At 37.6% G+C, this 17,044-nt stretch overlaps 1 protein-coding gene across 4 annotated transcripts in view; it reads right to left on the bottom strand.

Annotated features, from left to right (window-relative positions):
* BIRC6 (baculoviral IAP repeat containing 6) overlaps window positions 1–17,044 on the bottom strand; it is a 175,464-nt gene that overhangs the window by 64,758 nt on the left and 93,662 nt on the right. For all 4 annotated transcript variants that reach the window (XM_071575748.1, XM_071575775.1, XM_071575765.1 and 1 more), the window contains 8 exons: window positions 15,394–15,594; window positions 14,139–14,418; window positions 11,430–11,686; window positions 10,194–10,302; window positions 9,476–9,697; window positions 5,776–6,556; window positions 4,353–4,496; window positions 2,619–2,748 (listed from right to left, as the gene is read on the bottom strand). In XM_071575748.1, the coding sequence (XP_071431849.1) occupies window positions 2,619–2,748; window positions 4,353–4,496; window positions 5,776–6,556; window positions 9,476–9,697; window positions 10,194–10,302; window positions 11,430–11,686; window positions 14,139–14,418; window positions 15,394–15,594 (2,124 nt within the window). The remainder of the gene's footprint in view (window positions 1–2,618; window positions 2,749–4,352; window positions 4,497–5,775; window positions 6,557–9,475; window positions 9,698–10,193; window positions 10,303–11,429; window positions 11,687–14,138; window positions 14,419–15,393; window positions 15,595–17,044) is intronic.

Below are 17,044 nucleotides of genomic sequence, written 5' to 3'. Positions count from 1 at the left end.
GACATTGGTTATGTTTATGTCAGACAGTAGCAGGGACCAAAGAAGATAGAGTGAAACTGCTGCTACTTAGGACCCAACACTCACACACACACTCTCTGTATGTATGTATGTGTTTGTATATTTACCTATATATATGTATATATATGTGTGTGTGTGTGTATATATGTGTATATATATATATATATATATATATATATATATATGTGACTGGTCATTGGCTTTTCAAAAAATTCTCATCATTATTACCACTATTATTATGACACTTCTGAGTTGCTCTAGCTTCGTCCCATTACAGATAATTAAAAAAATTAATGAAGCTTAAGGAATGGTATTTTTACTACCCGGGTAATACCCGGATTTTTTTTTGAATTTTTCTGACCAGACAAGACTAGTAACTTCAGACTAAGGTGTGTGAAATACAAAGCAACTGTTACTCATCCTAGACAATCCTATCTGGGGAGTACTGCACATTTTCTTCCTGTGGTGAAGGGATATGAGCAGAAGATTTAACACTGATTTTAAACTCCTTCTCACCCCTTTCTTTTAATAAGGTGGGAGAAAACATATGAAATGAATGCACTAAATGTAATTTATTTATGCAGAAAGTATGACACGATTGATTTGAGACATTAGCAGTGCAGTTAAGAAAAAAGCCCAAGGGACAGACTGATACAGGATCTTCATGGCTTCCTATTGTTACAGTGGTGACAGTCTTTTCTTTCTTTTCTTCCCCAGCCCATCCCTTCTCTCTCCTTCTCACCTGAAATACACAGTTCACTCCTCATATACTCAGGTCTTCCTTACTGACCTAGCCATGGACTACATGGAGTGGCATACAAGTTTTAAGAGTCAGAGAAATCACATTAGACAAGGGATGGAAACATAAGAGAACCTTAACTTTTCCAGAATCAATTCTTCCCATTTCAAATGAGAGTTAAGCTGAGGCTTTAACAATGCTGTAGTGAAACCCAAAGCTGTGCTGCCCTACAAAGTCAGCATTTGACCACTTTCAATTACAGACATTACAGTCTGTCCCATCATCACATTCCCCTCCCCAGCCCCTATTAGCACTGGTTATCAAGTTGATTACAATACACCACTAAGGCAGCTATTCAGTACAGTTTATATCACTGCTCAACAACTGATCCCCACCTCATATGAAGTGACCATCCCACCCATTACAGTAATTAGATCCTTGTGCAGTTTGTGGTCAGAAAGACCTTAGTCACATTCTACATGTGACTGTGCCTGGACAGTAAACAAATACAGAATTCTATCAGAAAGAGTGAACTACTCCTTGGTAAGTAAGCTACAAGCATTTTGCTAGGAATCAATACTTTCTGATTAAAATCCCAAAGCACAGCTTGTTCTATCTATCTAGTCTCCTGAAAATACCATTTTACCATTTAGTATATTAAAATACTCCAGTACTTTAGCACTATCACCTTGTTAGTTCACATATTTATTGCCCTAAAACATTTGTCAAAAATGTCAATGTAAAGATTTTCAGTAGATTTAAAAAAGCAATAGTTCCTCTTATCTCCTCAAAGATGTGCCTCCAAAATTAAAAGTTGACCTACACTTTCCAAAAAAGTACACATACAAGAAAAACTACACAGAAGAACTCACTTACCTAGTCAGATGAGTGTGCAAGTGCACACCCCTCAATGCACATCTCCAATATGGAAAAAACGTTAACCGCTATAATGATCTTTGACTTTTCTTTGACATTACTGAGAACCACATCTTAAAAATAAGGAGGAAATGCTGGGGAGTTTGGTTTGTTTGTGTTTTTCTTTGTTTGTGTTTTGTTGTTGGTTGTTTTTTTTTAATTAGGCATGTATAAACCTGATTTATCATATAACATGTCCAAACAATTTTGGCTCTCTTTATTACTGGAGGAGAATCAACTTGCATCTTGCCTGGTTCTACCTACAGAGGTTTGCCATGGACATGACATCTTCAGTATGAATTCTACTCTTAAACTAAATTTAAAAATTTAAAAAAATATCATTAACCCTAATCTTTAACATATGGTTCTGTTTTCTAAAGTATTAAATAAACACTACAGTTAACAGTGAGTTTCTTTCTACAATTAAGAGATCTACCACTCAGGTGTTAAAATTCATATTATGATCTGTGGAATCTTGGTCAAGAAAGTTCCTTACACAGGGGCTCACCTGTCCATGTATATTCAAGTAGTATAACTAAAGGTACTGAACTTTAAAAACCAAACATTATCCCTTAATATTATCCTCTGTGCAGAATTTTAAAATTAAAATCTAAAAGTAAATAATGGTTTTTAATTTCCATTTTGTAAGCAAAGGCAAATGTTTATATAACAGACAAATGTATATCCACAGAAATTAGAAGGAGCTTTCATCAATGTCCTTTTCACAGTCATATGATTTGATCTCCACCCTGACATACACAACTAAATTCCAGGATATTCAACTAAAATAATGTGGGAATATTTAAGTGACTGGATGAAAGACACAGTGTTTTGAACACTTATATTTGCAGTATCATTTATGTGGTCAAACAATCAATATGAATTTTTTTTTTAAACTGTATCTTCCAAAAAACCAAACCAAAAGCATGAACTGTTGCCAACTTGCCTGACACGCGATCAAGAACTTCTGCCAGAGTTGTTGAGACAGGCAAGTGAAGAGTACGGAATTTGTGTCCAGCTCCATACATTGGATGTTGAATTACATGACTAGTAGCATTAATTCTACCTTTGTACAGCTGAAAGGAAAAAACATGTCAACATTTAACATGACTTTAAGACTGAGAAATAAAAACTCTTATAAAGCCACCTTGGCAAGATAAAGCTAAATCACCAGTGTGCCAAAAAAGAAAAACTACATATCCTTTAAATTTGGAGGCATAGAGTAAAAATGCACCAAATTAGGACAAGTTTAATTTTTTACCTCAAAATTATTTGCTTTGAATGCCTGGAATATTTTTAGGATCAGAAACACTATGATACCTTTGCTTTAAAAAACATAAATATTTTACATAGTTGTAGTACGAGAGAAAAAATGAGTGTCTGAGACTTGCAATTATTTATGAAATGAAAACTTAATTCTGAAATTAAAATAAAAAAATCACAATATACTTGGAGTAGAGAAAGATGATGTTTCTCTATTACTCTGACTTGACAAGGAAGTTTATTCTAGGCTTAGTATCTACTTTTTGCTATTATGACAGATAACTAAGACACTACTAGCTAAAACATTTCAAATGTTTTATCATAACATATTTTAAACTGAGTCCTGTTCACATTCTGTATCATTGTCTGCTTTGGTAAGAACTTTAAAGATAAAAATAGGGATCCAATCTTTGAAAAGTTATGCTGTTGGATATACCAGAAGAATATGCTGTACATCCAGATTACTTTTAAAGTTTTTCTCTTTGTTAGAGAAGGAATCATCCCAGTAAAAACAGACTGTTTCCCAGTGTTTTTAACAGGACAAACAGAATTATGACAGCTTCAAGATTTTTTTGCTGCTTTTACATATCTAGTAACAGTTTTCTGTGAAAATCTGTTGTTTGTAGCATTTCAGAAAATGGATGTTACTTTCACATTATCAATGGCCCTGTTAACAATTACTTAGGCAGGTTAAAACAAAACATTTAAATGTTTGTGCTAAAACTGTATTTGTCTCTCCTTTTCTATTTTATACTATCTGATCCAGGTTCCCTGTCATATATCTCATGTTGTACTTTTCTTCTGAGATGGAGAAACTAAAATGAAAAAAAAAATTATCCTGGGTGGGAGCATTGGACCTTTTAATAACTCCCATTTTTTCTGTATTTTTTAATTCACAGCCTTCAATGGAAAGCACTTCAGTCATTAATTATGGTTCTGTTCCAGTGAAGCATGTGGATGCATAAAGCATACATCTGCTTTATAAATTAATTCAAGTATTTGTCACTCAGGAATTCATTCATGGCATTTTGCCTAATGCTGAAGGGTCTCTGCCAGTTTTGACTATGACCAATCCTTAATGAAACTCATAAGGACTACTGAAAGGACTAGATCTTGTATCTATATTTGCTGCTACTGTGTAAGGATGCTATTAAAAGTATTCTGCAAGATAAATTTCAGTTGTCAGATCCTTCAGAAGCAGCAGATTTTCAACAAGATAGTTTTATCTTAACACAGTGCCTTGAATGTTTTTCCAAAATGCTGACTTAAAATTCAACAACACTTTCCTTTCCAAAATTCCATAATGTGTAGAGCAGGAAAATCTGCTGTTTGACATTTCAAAGTTGAATATAACCAGAGTTATTTTTCAAAGATTAAACCTATTCCATGTTTAACATACTGTATCAAAAATTCTTACTGGACAAGGGGACTGAAGAAACAAAGTCACTTTCTCATCCTCTAGCATCAGCTGCAAAAAAAGCCTTCTAATAAATCCTGAAATATTTCCAGAGGTTGGAAGGTTCCCACGCTGAGGAGAGGACTGGAACAATTCACAGAGAACCTGAAAATGCAAAATGACATCAGATTCAAAATATTTCTATATTTAAGTCTCTACAATGTAACTCTACATAGCCATAATAGGCATTCAAGTAGTACAAATGTACCTTCCAATTGTCACTCAAATCAGATCAGAAATGAGTATCACTGAAGAAAATACCAGCAGCAAATAAGGCTCTTTATATAAAAGTTCAAAAAACTGGCTACAGCATAAATATAAGCATGTAGACTACTCAAAAAGAGAAAAAGCTGAAAATAGTTAGAACAAGAGCTTTTGAATTCCTAAAACAAAATTTTTCAACTGCATAATGCAGTTTTACTATCAGCCATTAACCAAGAACTGACTCAATTTGTTATTAAGTCTACCTCTTCCCAGGGCATCATCATCTTTTTTACTGTTAAACAACCTTTTATTTTAATTATACTCCTATTCAGCTAGGTCTGCAAGGTTAACAAAGGTGAGGAGGATAGCTGACTTTGAATTAGAATGCCAAACCCAAAGCCATATTCTGCAACAGACTGTAGTTCCTTGGACACAGTTGCTCAAGCAAGTTTCCCAAGGCATCTCCTTAGGTTACTAACATTAAATATGTGTATGAAGCTTGATGTTCATATTCCATTTCACAAAAGTGTAGACCTATCCAATTAAATGCAATCTTTTGGATTTTGGTCTAAACTTCATTCCTCTAAAGCAAGAGGAATACAAATCTATACACAAGATTGGATGGTCATGCCAGAACATTTTTACACTTTTTAGACTCAGACCAGCAAGCTAACAATTATGCTATAAAACTTTTCAAGTCAACAACAGCTTACAAAACTCCAAGCTACACTATCTATGGCCAGGCTTCATGAACGCAATTTGTGCAGGGCTCTCCCCACGTGGGTGTGCCCTTCCAGCCTGTGCAGTGGATTTTTTAGGTCAGGCACAGCATGCACAGAACTGGCCCCACCGTTTAAGTCCTGAGGTCCATCTGCCACGGTCGAGCGAGCTTGGACAGTGACAGTGAAAGTGAAGTCCTTGGGACTGTCACAGCACCCGGTACTAACCGGGGCTGACCCTGCTGAGCATCTGAGATCTGACGGGATGGGATGGCAGGGAGGCATTGAACTGCCTGGGGATGGTCCCCACTGAGACTTGAACTCAGGTCCTTGGGATTCAGAGTCCAGAGTGCTCTCCTTTACACCACGGGACCGCTCTAGCTTACCCTAAAGTAATCTAAAAAACAGAAAGTTTTGAATGTTAGCTGTACCTATTAGTAAATTAAAACATTATGTCTCACCTGTGCCATAAGTCTCTGGTTATTAGGATGACAAGAGATGCACTGTAAGAAGAAAGCCACTGTTGCGTTTTCAATTGCTGTCCTCTGCTGAGTGGTCAGTCCTGCTGTTACAGACGAGGAAAGCAAGCTAGATCTTGCACTGCTCTGTTGTGCTGTCATGTTGTGTCCTCCAGAGGTAGCACCAGAATGGCACAACAGAAATAAAAGTGCTGTCCACAAGGGATTGACTTCAGAGCCACCCAACCAATCCTTCATCATGTGACTGTTGCCAACTTCTGTCAAAAACCTGAGAACAGGAGCAACCAGGTCTGCCGTGATAGGCATTTTATTAAAGTGCTGTGGAACATGATGCCTCCTCAGCCTGTCCTGGGTGACATCCATGGATTGTGCAGTGCAGTCAGAGCTAGAAGTATGGTTAAAGCAAAAACTAGCAAGACTTCTTACAAGCAGTGAAGGCAAACCTGAGTCCAGTAACTGCTTGATAGCTTCAGGAGACTGAGATGAGGCAGCGAGAGTAGCCAGGTGAGACTCTGTTAGTGCAAGAGGGGCTTGTGCATTTTTAGAGTCATCTGTTAAAGATGAACTAAGGTCCTGCTTTTTGCTGTCATCGGTCATAGACAGTCTGTGTTGACACTGCATTGGAGGAGGAGTGATACCCATCCAGCCCATCAGTAAGGAAAAATAATTTGGGTGGATGTGGCACATTGAGCAAAGCAAACTATCAACAGCTTTCTTCAAAACCATGTTGCAGGGAAGAGACATGGACCAGTTAAAGAGTGACCTGTAGAAGACAGAAAATCTTGTCAACGCACAGCTTGCCACTCATATTTCCATTTTTTCCATTAGTTCATAAACCATCTTTCCACATTTATGATTAACTACTGCAGAAGTTGTTGTAAAACACCATGTAGAGCCTGAAAGCCAAACACTGATTACCCAAAAGGCATTTCTCAACTGTATGCTTAAATTTCTTTTCTCATATTTAAAATAGATATAAACGAACTTACCTGGTTTGCTGCACTTGTAAAACAGATTTCAGTCTTTGGGCAGCTGTAACACATCCATTTTTTAACCAACTGCAACCTCCTTGTGCAGCAGCTATTAAGATCATACACACATACACACACAGGGCCATTTATGTAAAGGTCTAAATCCTTTGTTAAGAAGTGAAAGAATTTAAAATGCTTCCAAAAATATTTTAAAATTTGCTTTATTAGCCCTCTGCCTAAAGATGCTGCAAAAAGAATGAAAACGGCAACAATTCTATTGGTTGAACAACGCTACCCTTGCTATCCCCCTGCTCAACCTAAACTTAGGACACAAGACAATACCAGACTTATTCCTCAGAGATATTAAAATCCCACCTACCTTTGACCTCACTTACATCCAAATACTATGCCTGAATGCTAATCCACAGCACATGAATGCAGAATTTAGCTCCTGTCATACAGCCTAAATTTCAGAAGTGGTACTTGTAAAACAGTGAAATGATCCTTTCTTCACACAGAAGTGTTCAGAGTAGAAGTACTTAAAAAAAACCCTGCAGTTTTCCAAACTGCATTCTCAGTACCCTGACACCATACACAAGTTACATTATCTTAACATTTACATACCAAGGTGAACACACACTTCATGCCACTTCAATGCCAGGTTATTAAGTAAGTTTGGATGTATCATCATACATTACATTCTCATTTGAAGACAAGGATTATTTTTCCCTCTTCTGGATGGAAATGTTATTCTATGTTTATTCTAAGGGCACTCTAAGAATATAGAGCAGAGAATGGGCTTAACCAGAAGTTAGATTTATCACCAGTCTAGAGGATGGCTCATAAAACCCCTTGCCAACACAAAACTCATCCCAGTGACCACAGGACCTATATCTCTGGAAAGACAGTCAAATTTCTCAAAGTCCACATGTAATAAAGCTATGCTTAAATGCTTCTCCAACTATATATTCACACAATTGTAATGCCAATATTTTCTGGGTAAGTTCCTGCTCTGTTAAAAATAGGATTTTTCCCCCAAAACATATTAAAAATAACTAAGGAATAAATTAGTATCCACTGGCCAAAGCAAAAATATTGAAATTGAAAAGGGGGATGATGGGAAAATATTTCCAAGAAAAAAGTGATTTATCATATGAAGGAGAAATTTGGGAGTTACATACACAATCCATTAAAATATTTCAAAAGTTACAATACCAAAGAGGACGAAGAATACACATGAGAAGTTATTTTTATTAGAAGAATTATTTACCCATAAGTCTGATAACAATGCCTTTATATTGATTAAAAATGTTTTTTATAATTTGCTCCAGATGGTGGCTGATATGAGCTATAGTTTTTATCTGGCAGGAGGCAGAGGAACAGGGCTATATTACAACATGCATAGTCAAACTAGGTATGATAGTTTTATTAATATTCTATCATTTTGCCCTGTAATGAAAACAACACACTCTCCTCCAAAAGAAAGGAAGTCAGTTGTGAAATCCATTTTTATATAAATCTAAACAGAACTCTGCTTTTATCAGTTATTCCTTTCCAAATGTTAAAATGCCTGAAAATGTATTTCTTTTAAAGTGTATTGGTAAAAGGACTAATTGACGTGCAATTTAAAATCCTTAAATTGACTGCCAAAATGAGCAAGGTCATTTTGAATTAACAATTATTTATATGACAGTATCACTGAAGTGTCTTTGGAAAAGGTCTTGCTTGTAACCATAAATCTGAAGACCATCATGTTACACATACATATGAGCTCCACATGCTTGTACCTATTGCTGTAACTTGTACACGTCCTGGTGTTTGAATGTTTGTCTGTGCCTAAGGGAGAAAGTAAGGCAGCAGAAAAACAGCAACAACAAAACTATGTGCAACCAAAATTCCTTTCATTAAGTGGAATGGTATTCAATGGTATAAATGAAAGCTGTTTGACTAGATACAGTAATTTAACATTTCTATAAAGCACATAAAACAAAGTTATGTGGCTTGTCTTTTTTTGTTTTGTTTTGACAGAACTAAAGCCCAAATTAAAAAGTTCAAGAAAAAATCCCCCCTTTCCCAGCTCTCAGGTATCTGTTATAGATATTGGATACCATGACAAATAAAACAAGGCTTATATAAGAGCACACTAATGAAGATCACTTACAGGTACTGTGAAAAGTACTGCAGACAATTTCAACAAGAACAGTTCACTAAAAGATCTCAAAACAAAAACATGGGGCAGGTTACCTTTCACATACATAGACGCATTTGCTGTTTTATTTTTTAAACTTGTATGTATGGCCAGGCTTCGTGAATGCAGATTTGGGCAGGGCTCTCCCCACGTGGGTGTGCCCTTCCAGCCTGTACAGTGGATTTTTAGGTGAGGCTCAGCGTGCACAGAACCGGCCCCACCCTTTAAGGCCTAAGCTCCACCTGCCAGAGCCAAGCAAGCTTGGACAGTGACAGTGAAGTCCTTGGGACTGTCACAGCACCCGGTACTAACCGGGGCTGACCCTGCTTGGTATCCGAGATCTGACAGGAGTTAGAACTACAAAACTGCCCCTTTAGGTATCTTAAGGTATCGCTCCATCAATCAGCCTCAGGGATGTCACTTGCCACTACGGTTGAACAATACGTGCACTTCAGGTGGTGTCATTTCAGTGACCCAAACGGGTGGTAATAAAAATCACGTGGTGTAACGCTGCTTTACTTACTCAAAGAGCTCTCTGTCGAGCAGTGCTGGTAAATCGTACTCCACCAGCAGCTCGTAGCTGTGCCACAGAATGGCTGCCACGCAGTGCAGATGGGATGGGGACGGCATCAAGAGCCCGTACTCCCGCGTTGAGCTGTTGGGACAGATGTAGCTGACCCGGCCACTCTTCTTCATAGCTGCAACTCTCGCGGAATCACTGACCCATTTCAGCAATGCCTGAATTCTGTAAGGCAAGATGATGCATGTTACAAAGGATCAAAGAAACACTTAAAATCAAATTGGCTTGCTGTGTTTTTGTAATCCAATTTACACATTTATCTCTTCCTTGGAAGTAAAGTTCAAGAGTGAGCTCAAGCTCTGTTTTCTCAAGACTTAGATTGGGGCACAAATTAATTTAAAACACTTATCTTGGACAGCTAAATATAAACTCTCTACAGAAAAAGAAAATAAAGCAGATATGTAAGTTCTGAGTAAGAGAAAAGTCACTTGAAAACCAAAGTTTTATCACATTTTTAAGAGCAGAAAGAGAGACAGCATTCTCTGTAGACCACGCAAAGAGCTAGGAGAGAAAGCTTGAAAGAGTCTCCAGATTTCTCCCCTTCCATGTTATCTCATAACAATCAAATTTTTAAAAAAAAAGGTTTTATGCACTAATATCAAACACTGTTTAGCTGATTTTTTTTGTATATGCTTCCACGTGACAACCCACATTACATTACCTATCTTTTGTTCCAGGGTCTTGAGTTGTTCCAAGCTGATAAAGAATGTCTATTGTGGAGTCAGAAGAGAGACCATTTAATCTTCCAAACAGTAAAGGGCTATTCAGATCTTGCCGCATTAAAAAAAAAAAAGGGGAAGGGGAAATAATAGAAGTACTTACATACATATTTTTAAGTGTACTAATGACATTATAGAATTGCAATATTATCATTGAACTAAGTTTTGCATTACATAAGGATGCAAATCTTAATATGCACCACTGCCTCAAACCCATGCATTTTGTATGTTCAATGCAATGTTCAGCCTTACTATGAAAGGAAAAGTCATTACAACATTCATCAGACACAGGACTTACAGGTTTACACAGTAGGATTTTCTTCAATACATTCCAGAAAGATATGATTAGTTCCAACAGAGCTGTTAAACCTCATGCTTCACAGAGGCAAACACTTACTTCAAACTGGAAGCTTATTTAACTCCCATTTCCATCAGTGGGACTACAGCTGAAGATTTCCTCAGATTAAATCCTATTCAACTTTTCACTGTGTACATCTCCTGCCCTGTAGGAAACTGTGCCCTTATCTCACATCATTCTAGTAAAAGACAGCAGTCTACACTGAAATACTAACTCATGGGAAAAGAAGTCATGGAAGCCATTTTAAAAAGAGTGTTTTCTGTTAGCCACCTCAAAACAGGAAGAATAGGAATTTAGTTTTCTTTCATTTAAAAGCCCCAAAACAGCGAAGTGGTATGAAATCAAATACAAAACCACCAGTGCATTAACAGAACAGCTTCTGCAAAATCTCACTGTGGGATGTAGACTGTAGTTGTATCTTAATTACGTACCTCCACATATAAGTTTTCAGTGCTTAGTACTATTCAGAATTCATACTGATTATTGATGGCCAACTACTGTATTTGTTTTCCTCAGCAGTATTTCTGAATGCTTTTTATTTTCAAATATCTAGACGCAGTATCTATAGTTAGAGGCACTTAGGATACATTGCACATCCTACTCTTTGTATTCAAAACATTCACCTAATTATGAAAACCAAAACAACCCTGGTTTCACTGCTTTACTGTTGCAGAACTACCCACATACAAAGACTGTGATACTTTGAGGCATAATAAAACACAACAGGAAGTTCTGGCAACCCAGACGAATATATTGTATTTGTACCTTCATACAAACTATGTTTTTAAGCAACAACTGAAAAGAAAAACATTGCACTCACCTGCAGGATCACTCCCTGATGCTGAGCAGTTTCTTAGAAGAATGTCAATCAATTTTAGGCCAATTCTGGTGGACTGAAGCCCAATTTTTACAAGCACAGCCTCAATATTTGGAGAATGCATACCACAGTAAGGAGACATCAGTAAAGCAGCACATGTCTGCAACAGATTAGCCGTGGGTGCTGCAGCACTAGCCATCATTCCTTCCAAATCACTAATGTGAGTGAGGCAGTGGTGTAATAATCTTAACCATCCAATACTGAAAAGGAAAACATAAAAATGAGCTAATGTATTATTTTCTTACTATCCTATTTTTCACCTATAGCACAACTACCTGTAATAGATTATAGGACAAATACTGCAGAAAACTTCTATGACATGATCAAACAACATCTGAGCAAAGCAAACGACTGAATTTCAGACCACAATGTACTAAACATTATTAATGCTGTTGAAATCATCAGTTTAAGACTGCAAGAAGGGCAGGGTTTTTGGATAGGAAGAGTTAAGAGTCTGCAAGTTTTATTACTAAAGTTTCTCAAGATTTTTTGATTCACATACACATTTCTAGCAACAGGGTCAACCTATTGCGGGGAGGATGGAAGGGGGTTTATATAGAGGGAAGGGTGTGGGGAGATTTTGGGGTTTTTCCATAATGGCTTGGGGTTTTGTTTGTTTGTTTTTCTTTGCCGGGGTTGGTTTCCTTGTTTTTTTCGGTTTTTACATTAAAAGGATCTGAGGTGCAACAGTAGCTGGCATTAAAATTACACACCTGAACAAATTGCTTAACATTAAAAACTTTTTGAGTCATACACATCTCCGACAAAGTACAGAGAACCTTAGGGAATATGACTTAAAATACATACAGAAAAAGCGCAGCAATTAAAAATGTGTTAGCTGCTACATTTCTCTCCAGTCTCTCTTACTCTTCGACAATGTAATCCAGAATTCCTTTTAATAATAAATCCTGAGAAGTAAATCTATCGTAATTGAATCAATTTGGAAACACATTAGACTTTATTTATAAAACACACTACAATAGTCATTCAACTAGGTCATGAACAATATGGCAATCTAAGTTGTATGTGAAATAAATGGCATCGTTTCAGTGACAAATTCTAAACTAGCAGGTTTACTTGTTTTCACACCTTTATCATAGTTCAAAAAAGGCAAACTTGCATACAGATTTTAATTAAGCTTACAATTTCATTTTAGGAATAATTTACTTCTAAATTAATTGGATTTATCAATTAGAAGAGAGCAACTTCTCTTTTATGTCTAAAGCAAAATTATATCCAAGTTTATTGAATATATCTCTCATATTACTCCCATTAATTTCTTGAAATACTTACAAAATCAAGCTGAAAGCCACAATAAAACATTTCAAGACATGAAGAACATACACTTTCCTTCTTTCTTTAGATACTGATTATTCTTGTCTGACTTTATTATAACATTTACTGAAGTAAAAATATATCAATTGTATAATTTGGCTATAAAATTTTTCTTTACTGCTATTCAGGAGCAAAGACCAATTTCAGTTATAGAGCTTGTATTAAATATACACTGAGCACTATTCATGTTCTCTAAATTTACTTATGCTCTCAAAACTTTTCCTAGATAAAAAAGGCTTTTAAAACTTCCATGCCTTCTTTTCAAATTCATACACACTGAGGTTCAAAGATGAAATATTTTAAATTAATGTTTTTAACATTTAGTAAGCTAAATTTAAGAAAAAGGAAATCTCAAAAATACCCACATTAAATTAAATTGAAAAACTTTGACATTTCTTTTTAAAATCTTTAAGGGTTTATTTACTTTTTAAAAAAATGAGTAAGAAACTCAGCATGTCACCTAATCAAATAAAAGCTTTAGAAAAGAAATCTTGCTGATATGCCAGAATTTTAACAACATTCAGTTCCTATTTCCCAAATGTTTGCAAACATCAGTATTAGACATGACTTCCACAAAACATTCTATTTCTATTTCTCCTTCAAAATTACGTAACTCTATTGACTTCAACAGGAGTAAGAAATATTTTGGTACACCACTTTTTTGACAACTGCCGACTCATTATAAACACAAAACGAAACTCTAAATGCTTTCCTATGCTTTGCATTCTTGCACCATTGCAGAGATGAAGCATTCCCTTGTAGAGATGCAGATTTAAGGATGCAACTAAAGAAGTGAGAAACATTGCTTATATTTGCCTTCTGTGTTGGAAAAAAAAGGCACAGTTTGCAACTGAAAGATCTGACTCACAGCAGAAAACACCATGAAACAAAAACCTCCTAAACCATGAACTAGCACACTGTTCATATGTATGGCCAGTCTTGGCGAACGCAGATTTGGGCAGGGCTCTCCCCACGTGGGTGTGCCCTTCCAGCCTGCACAGTGGATTTTTTAGGTCAGGCACAGCGTGCACAGAACTGGCCCCACCGTTTCAGTCCTGAGGTCCATCTGCCACGGCCAAGTGAGCTTGGACAGTGACAGTGAAGTCCTCAGGACTGTCACAGCCCCTGGTACTAACCGGGGCTGACCCTGCTGAGCATCTGAGATGTGACGGGATGGGATGGCAGGGAGGCATTGAACTGCCTGGGGATGGTCCCCACTGAGACTTGAACTCAGGACCTAGGGATTCAGACTCCAGAGTGCTCTCCTTTACACCACTGGACCGCCCAGGACACTGTCCACTGACACCAGAACCATACCTTGTTTTGGAGACCTGATCCTCTGAGGGGAGGAAGGGATTATTGACGGTGGCCGAGGACGTGTTTCCGAAGGCGGTGAGGCCCAGCAGTTTGATCTGAGAGAGGCCCAGGGTACTGGCATCTCGAGGGCGATGTAGCCGAAGGCAGACAGCTGAGGCAACCTCAGCTTTCACCAGCTGGATCTTTATATAGGTGAGACCACTCGTGATAACGGGAGTTGACAAAGGTAACATATTGACACCATCTGCACTTATTTCAACAGACACTGATGAAGGGCAAGCTACAGAGTAAGATAAGAAGGTTTAATGCTATTTAAAAATCTGTACTAGTTTAAATTTTAAGTGCTGAACATGTATCGCTGTTAAATAGTGAATAAATAGAGAATGTGCGTGTGTGTGGCTCGGTTCTGCGAACGAAGATTTGGGCAGGGCTCTCCCCACGTGGGTGTGCCCTTCCAGCCTGCACAGTGGATTTTTTAGGTGAGGCTCAGCGTGCGCAGAACTGGCCCCACCGTTTAAGTCCTGAGGTTCATCTGCCACAGCCGAGCGAGCTTGGACAGTGCCAGTGAAGTCCTCAGGACTAGAACCTACAGCACCCAGCATTTCCCAGGCGGTCTCCCATCCAAGTACTAATCCAGGGCTGACCCTGCTTAGCTTCCGAGATCTGACAGGATCAGATGTCAGGGAGGCATTGAACTGTCTAAATAGAGAATAGAATGATTGGAATTATCTCAGGCCAACACAACTACAGAACTGCAGCTGGAGTGTCTGACCTGTGCAACTGTGTATGTTAAAATTCATATGCATTTTGATACACAATGTATACAGTTTATTTCACAGACTTCAGATAAAGAACAGTCCTGTCCACAGAAATTGCAACACATTTCCCTATCAGGGCTACAACAATAAGAGCTGAAAATCTCATGCTTTTTTCCAACTACCATACAAAAGCATGTTGCCTAAAGACGCTTGGCCAATATCATGCTCTCAATGGGGAGAGTTTTGAGAAGCATGACAAGGTTTTTTGACCTATTTAACAAGAACACCACAAGACATCTACGCTTGAGAAGAAACCAAGCAGACGCAGGGCCTTCCGTTCTTGAGGAAAACAGAATTGGCAAGCTTTGTAAACTTATTTTACAGGTATTATTCAAAGAACCTCTCACTTTAGTTCCTCTGATTACACTCTCTGTATTGTTTCTAAATACTACCATTCAAATGTTTCAACTGTCACCCATGTCAGAGAATCTACTTACTCGCCAGAGAGGCCAGGTGAGGCTGGATGTGGATCTCCTTGAGCAGCACAGCTGCAGGAAGATGAATTGTGAGGTCACACCAAGCTTCCTCAGGTAGAAAGATGTACGACCACGCTGCAGAGCGAGCCCGTCGGTGGGGAGGGGTAGCCTGCAGCAGCACTTCAGCAGGCTGGGCAGTGGGACTGCTGGAGGTGATTGAACCTTCAAAAACAGCACCACTAACATTAATTAATAATGTTTGTTAATAAAACCTAGATTAATTTACAACCTAAACTGTGGAAAACATTTTTTTCCTGTCTCATCTGTTTTGGTTGATTGATAACACCCCATTTGTAATAATGTCAACTACTGAGTTGTATTTTTTTTACTCTTACACTGTTTTAAACAGGCAGTTTACATATCGAAATGCATATGCACATCCTTGAAATCTGCTAGGGGACACCTGCTACCAAAATCTTAACCTTACACTCAGGAAAATATGACAAAAACAAACCAACACGGAAGGTGCAGGTTGAACAGTATTCTTAGAACTTGAACGAGGTAAATTCACAGTTAACATAATGATGGCTTTAAATGTTTAAACATTACATTAACATAAAAAACTTTATAACCAAATTCTGCTACGTTTTTCTTTAAAAAAGCTTTTTTCACATGAAAATCCTTTTTCTAAAAAACACCTGAATCAATAAAAATCTGGCCACAGCAGTTGCTTATTTTTCTACTGTTAGAGTGAGTTAAGAGTGAAGTAGGAGGATCTTGGCTTTGTCTGCTTTAGCAACTAATAGGGCATAAAAAGATCAGATTCGAGCTGTTCCAAACTATAGGTACTTGGTGTGTTTTACTTTAAAGTAGCTGTAGCCTGGCCCCATGACTGAATACCCAGCAGAGACTGGAGGTAAATTCCTGGACACATTCTGATAGACCTTCATCTCAAATGAATCAAGTTCATCTCTCAGAGAATACTACATGACTAGAATCAAAATGTACTAAGTGAGGACAACCAGAAGGTTAATTTCAAAAGCATGCTCCTGACTGGAAGTTAAATATTAAGATGGATGCACTCAAGGCAGAACATCAAGAATTGCAGTCCTTTGTAAGTTGGGAGATGAGGTATGTATGCAAGAACCTACCATCACATATACTTAGGATTCTTACTATTTAAAGTGCTAAAGAGCCAACATTTGCATGATTCCTCTATTTATCTTTCAGAAATTTGTGAAGAGCAAGGTAGAACATTTTTAATGGCCCCCTATTCTGCCAAATATACCTCTTTTTCTTTTCTAATTTCGTAATTTTTGACACTGTAAATTTGAATGGCAGGACCGAATAAATTTCTCTCTTGTTCAACAATTTCTTCAGAAATTTTAAAATTAATCCTTTCTTTCTCCCCTCTTGTCAGTGAGACACATTGTATGCATACATGGAAGGGCTACACCAGGTTTGTGGGCAGCAACGGAAAACATAAAGGCACTAGTGGTGAAAAGGAGCCTTTGTAAGGTGTTGCAGTACCTCTACTCCTTAACAACAGGCATTTTAGTTAACTGGCAGCCACTGTATTGATAACAAAACAGCACTGCAATTCTAACAAACGTTCATTCAGGCAACACTTAGAGCAGTTAGGTGTAGATGTGAGAGCACCATCAGCAACATC

Source organism: Pithys albifrons, chromosome 2 (genome assembly GCF_047495875.1).
Source record: "Pithys albifrons albifrons isolate INPA30051 chromosome 2, PitAlb_v1, whole genome shotgun sequence".
Classification (NCBI taxonomy): domain Eukaryota; kingdom Metazoa; phylum Chordata; class Aves; order Passeriformes; family Thamnophilidae; genus Pithys; species Pithys albifrons.
Note: the sequence above shows the minus strand (reverse complement) of the source record. Positions and strands in the feature narration are given on the sequence as shown.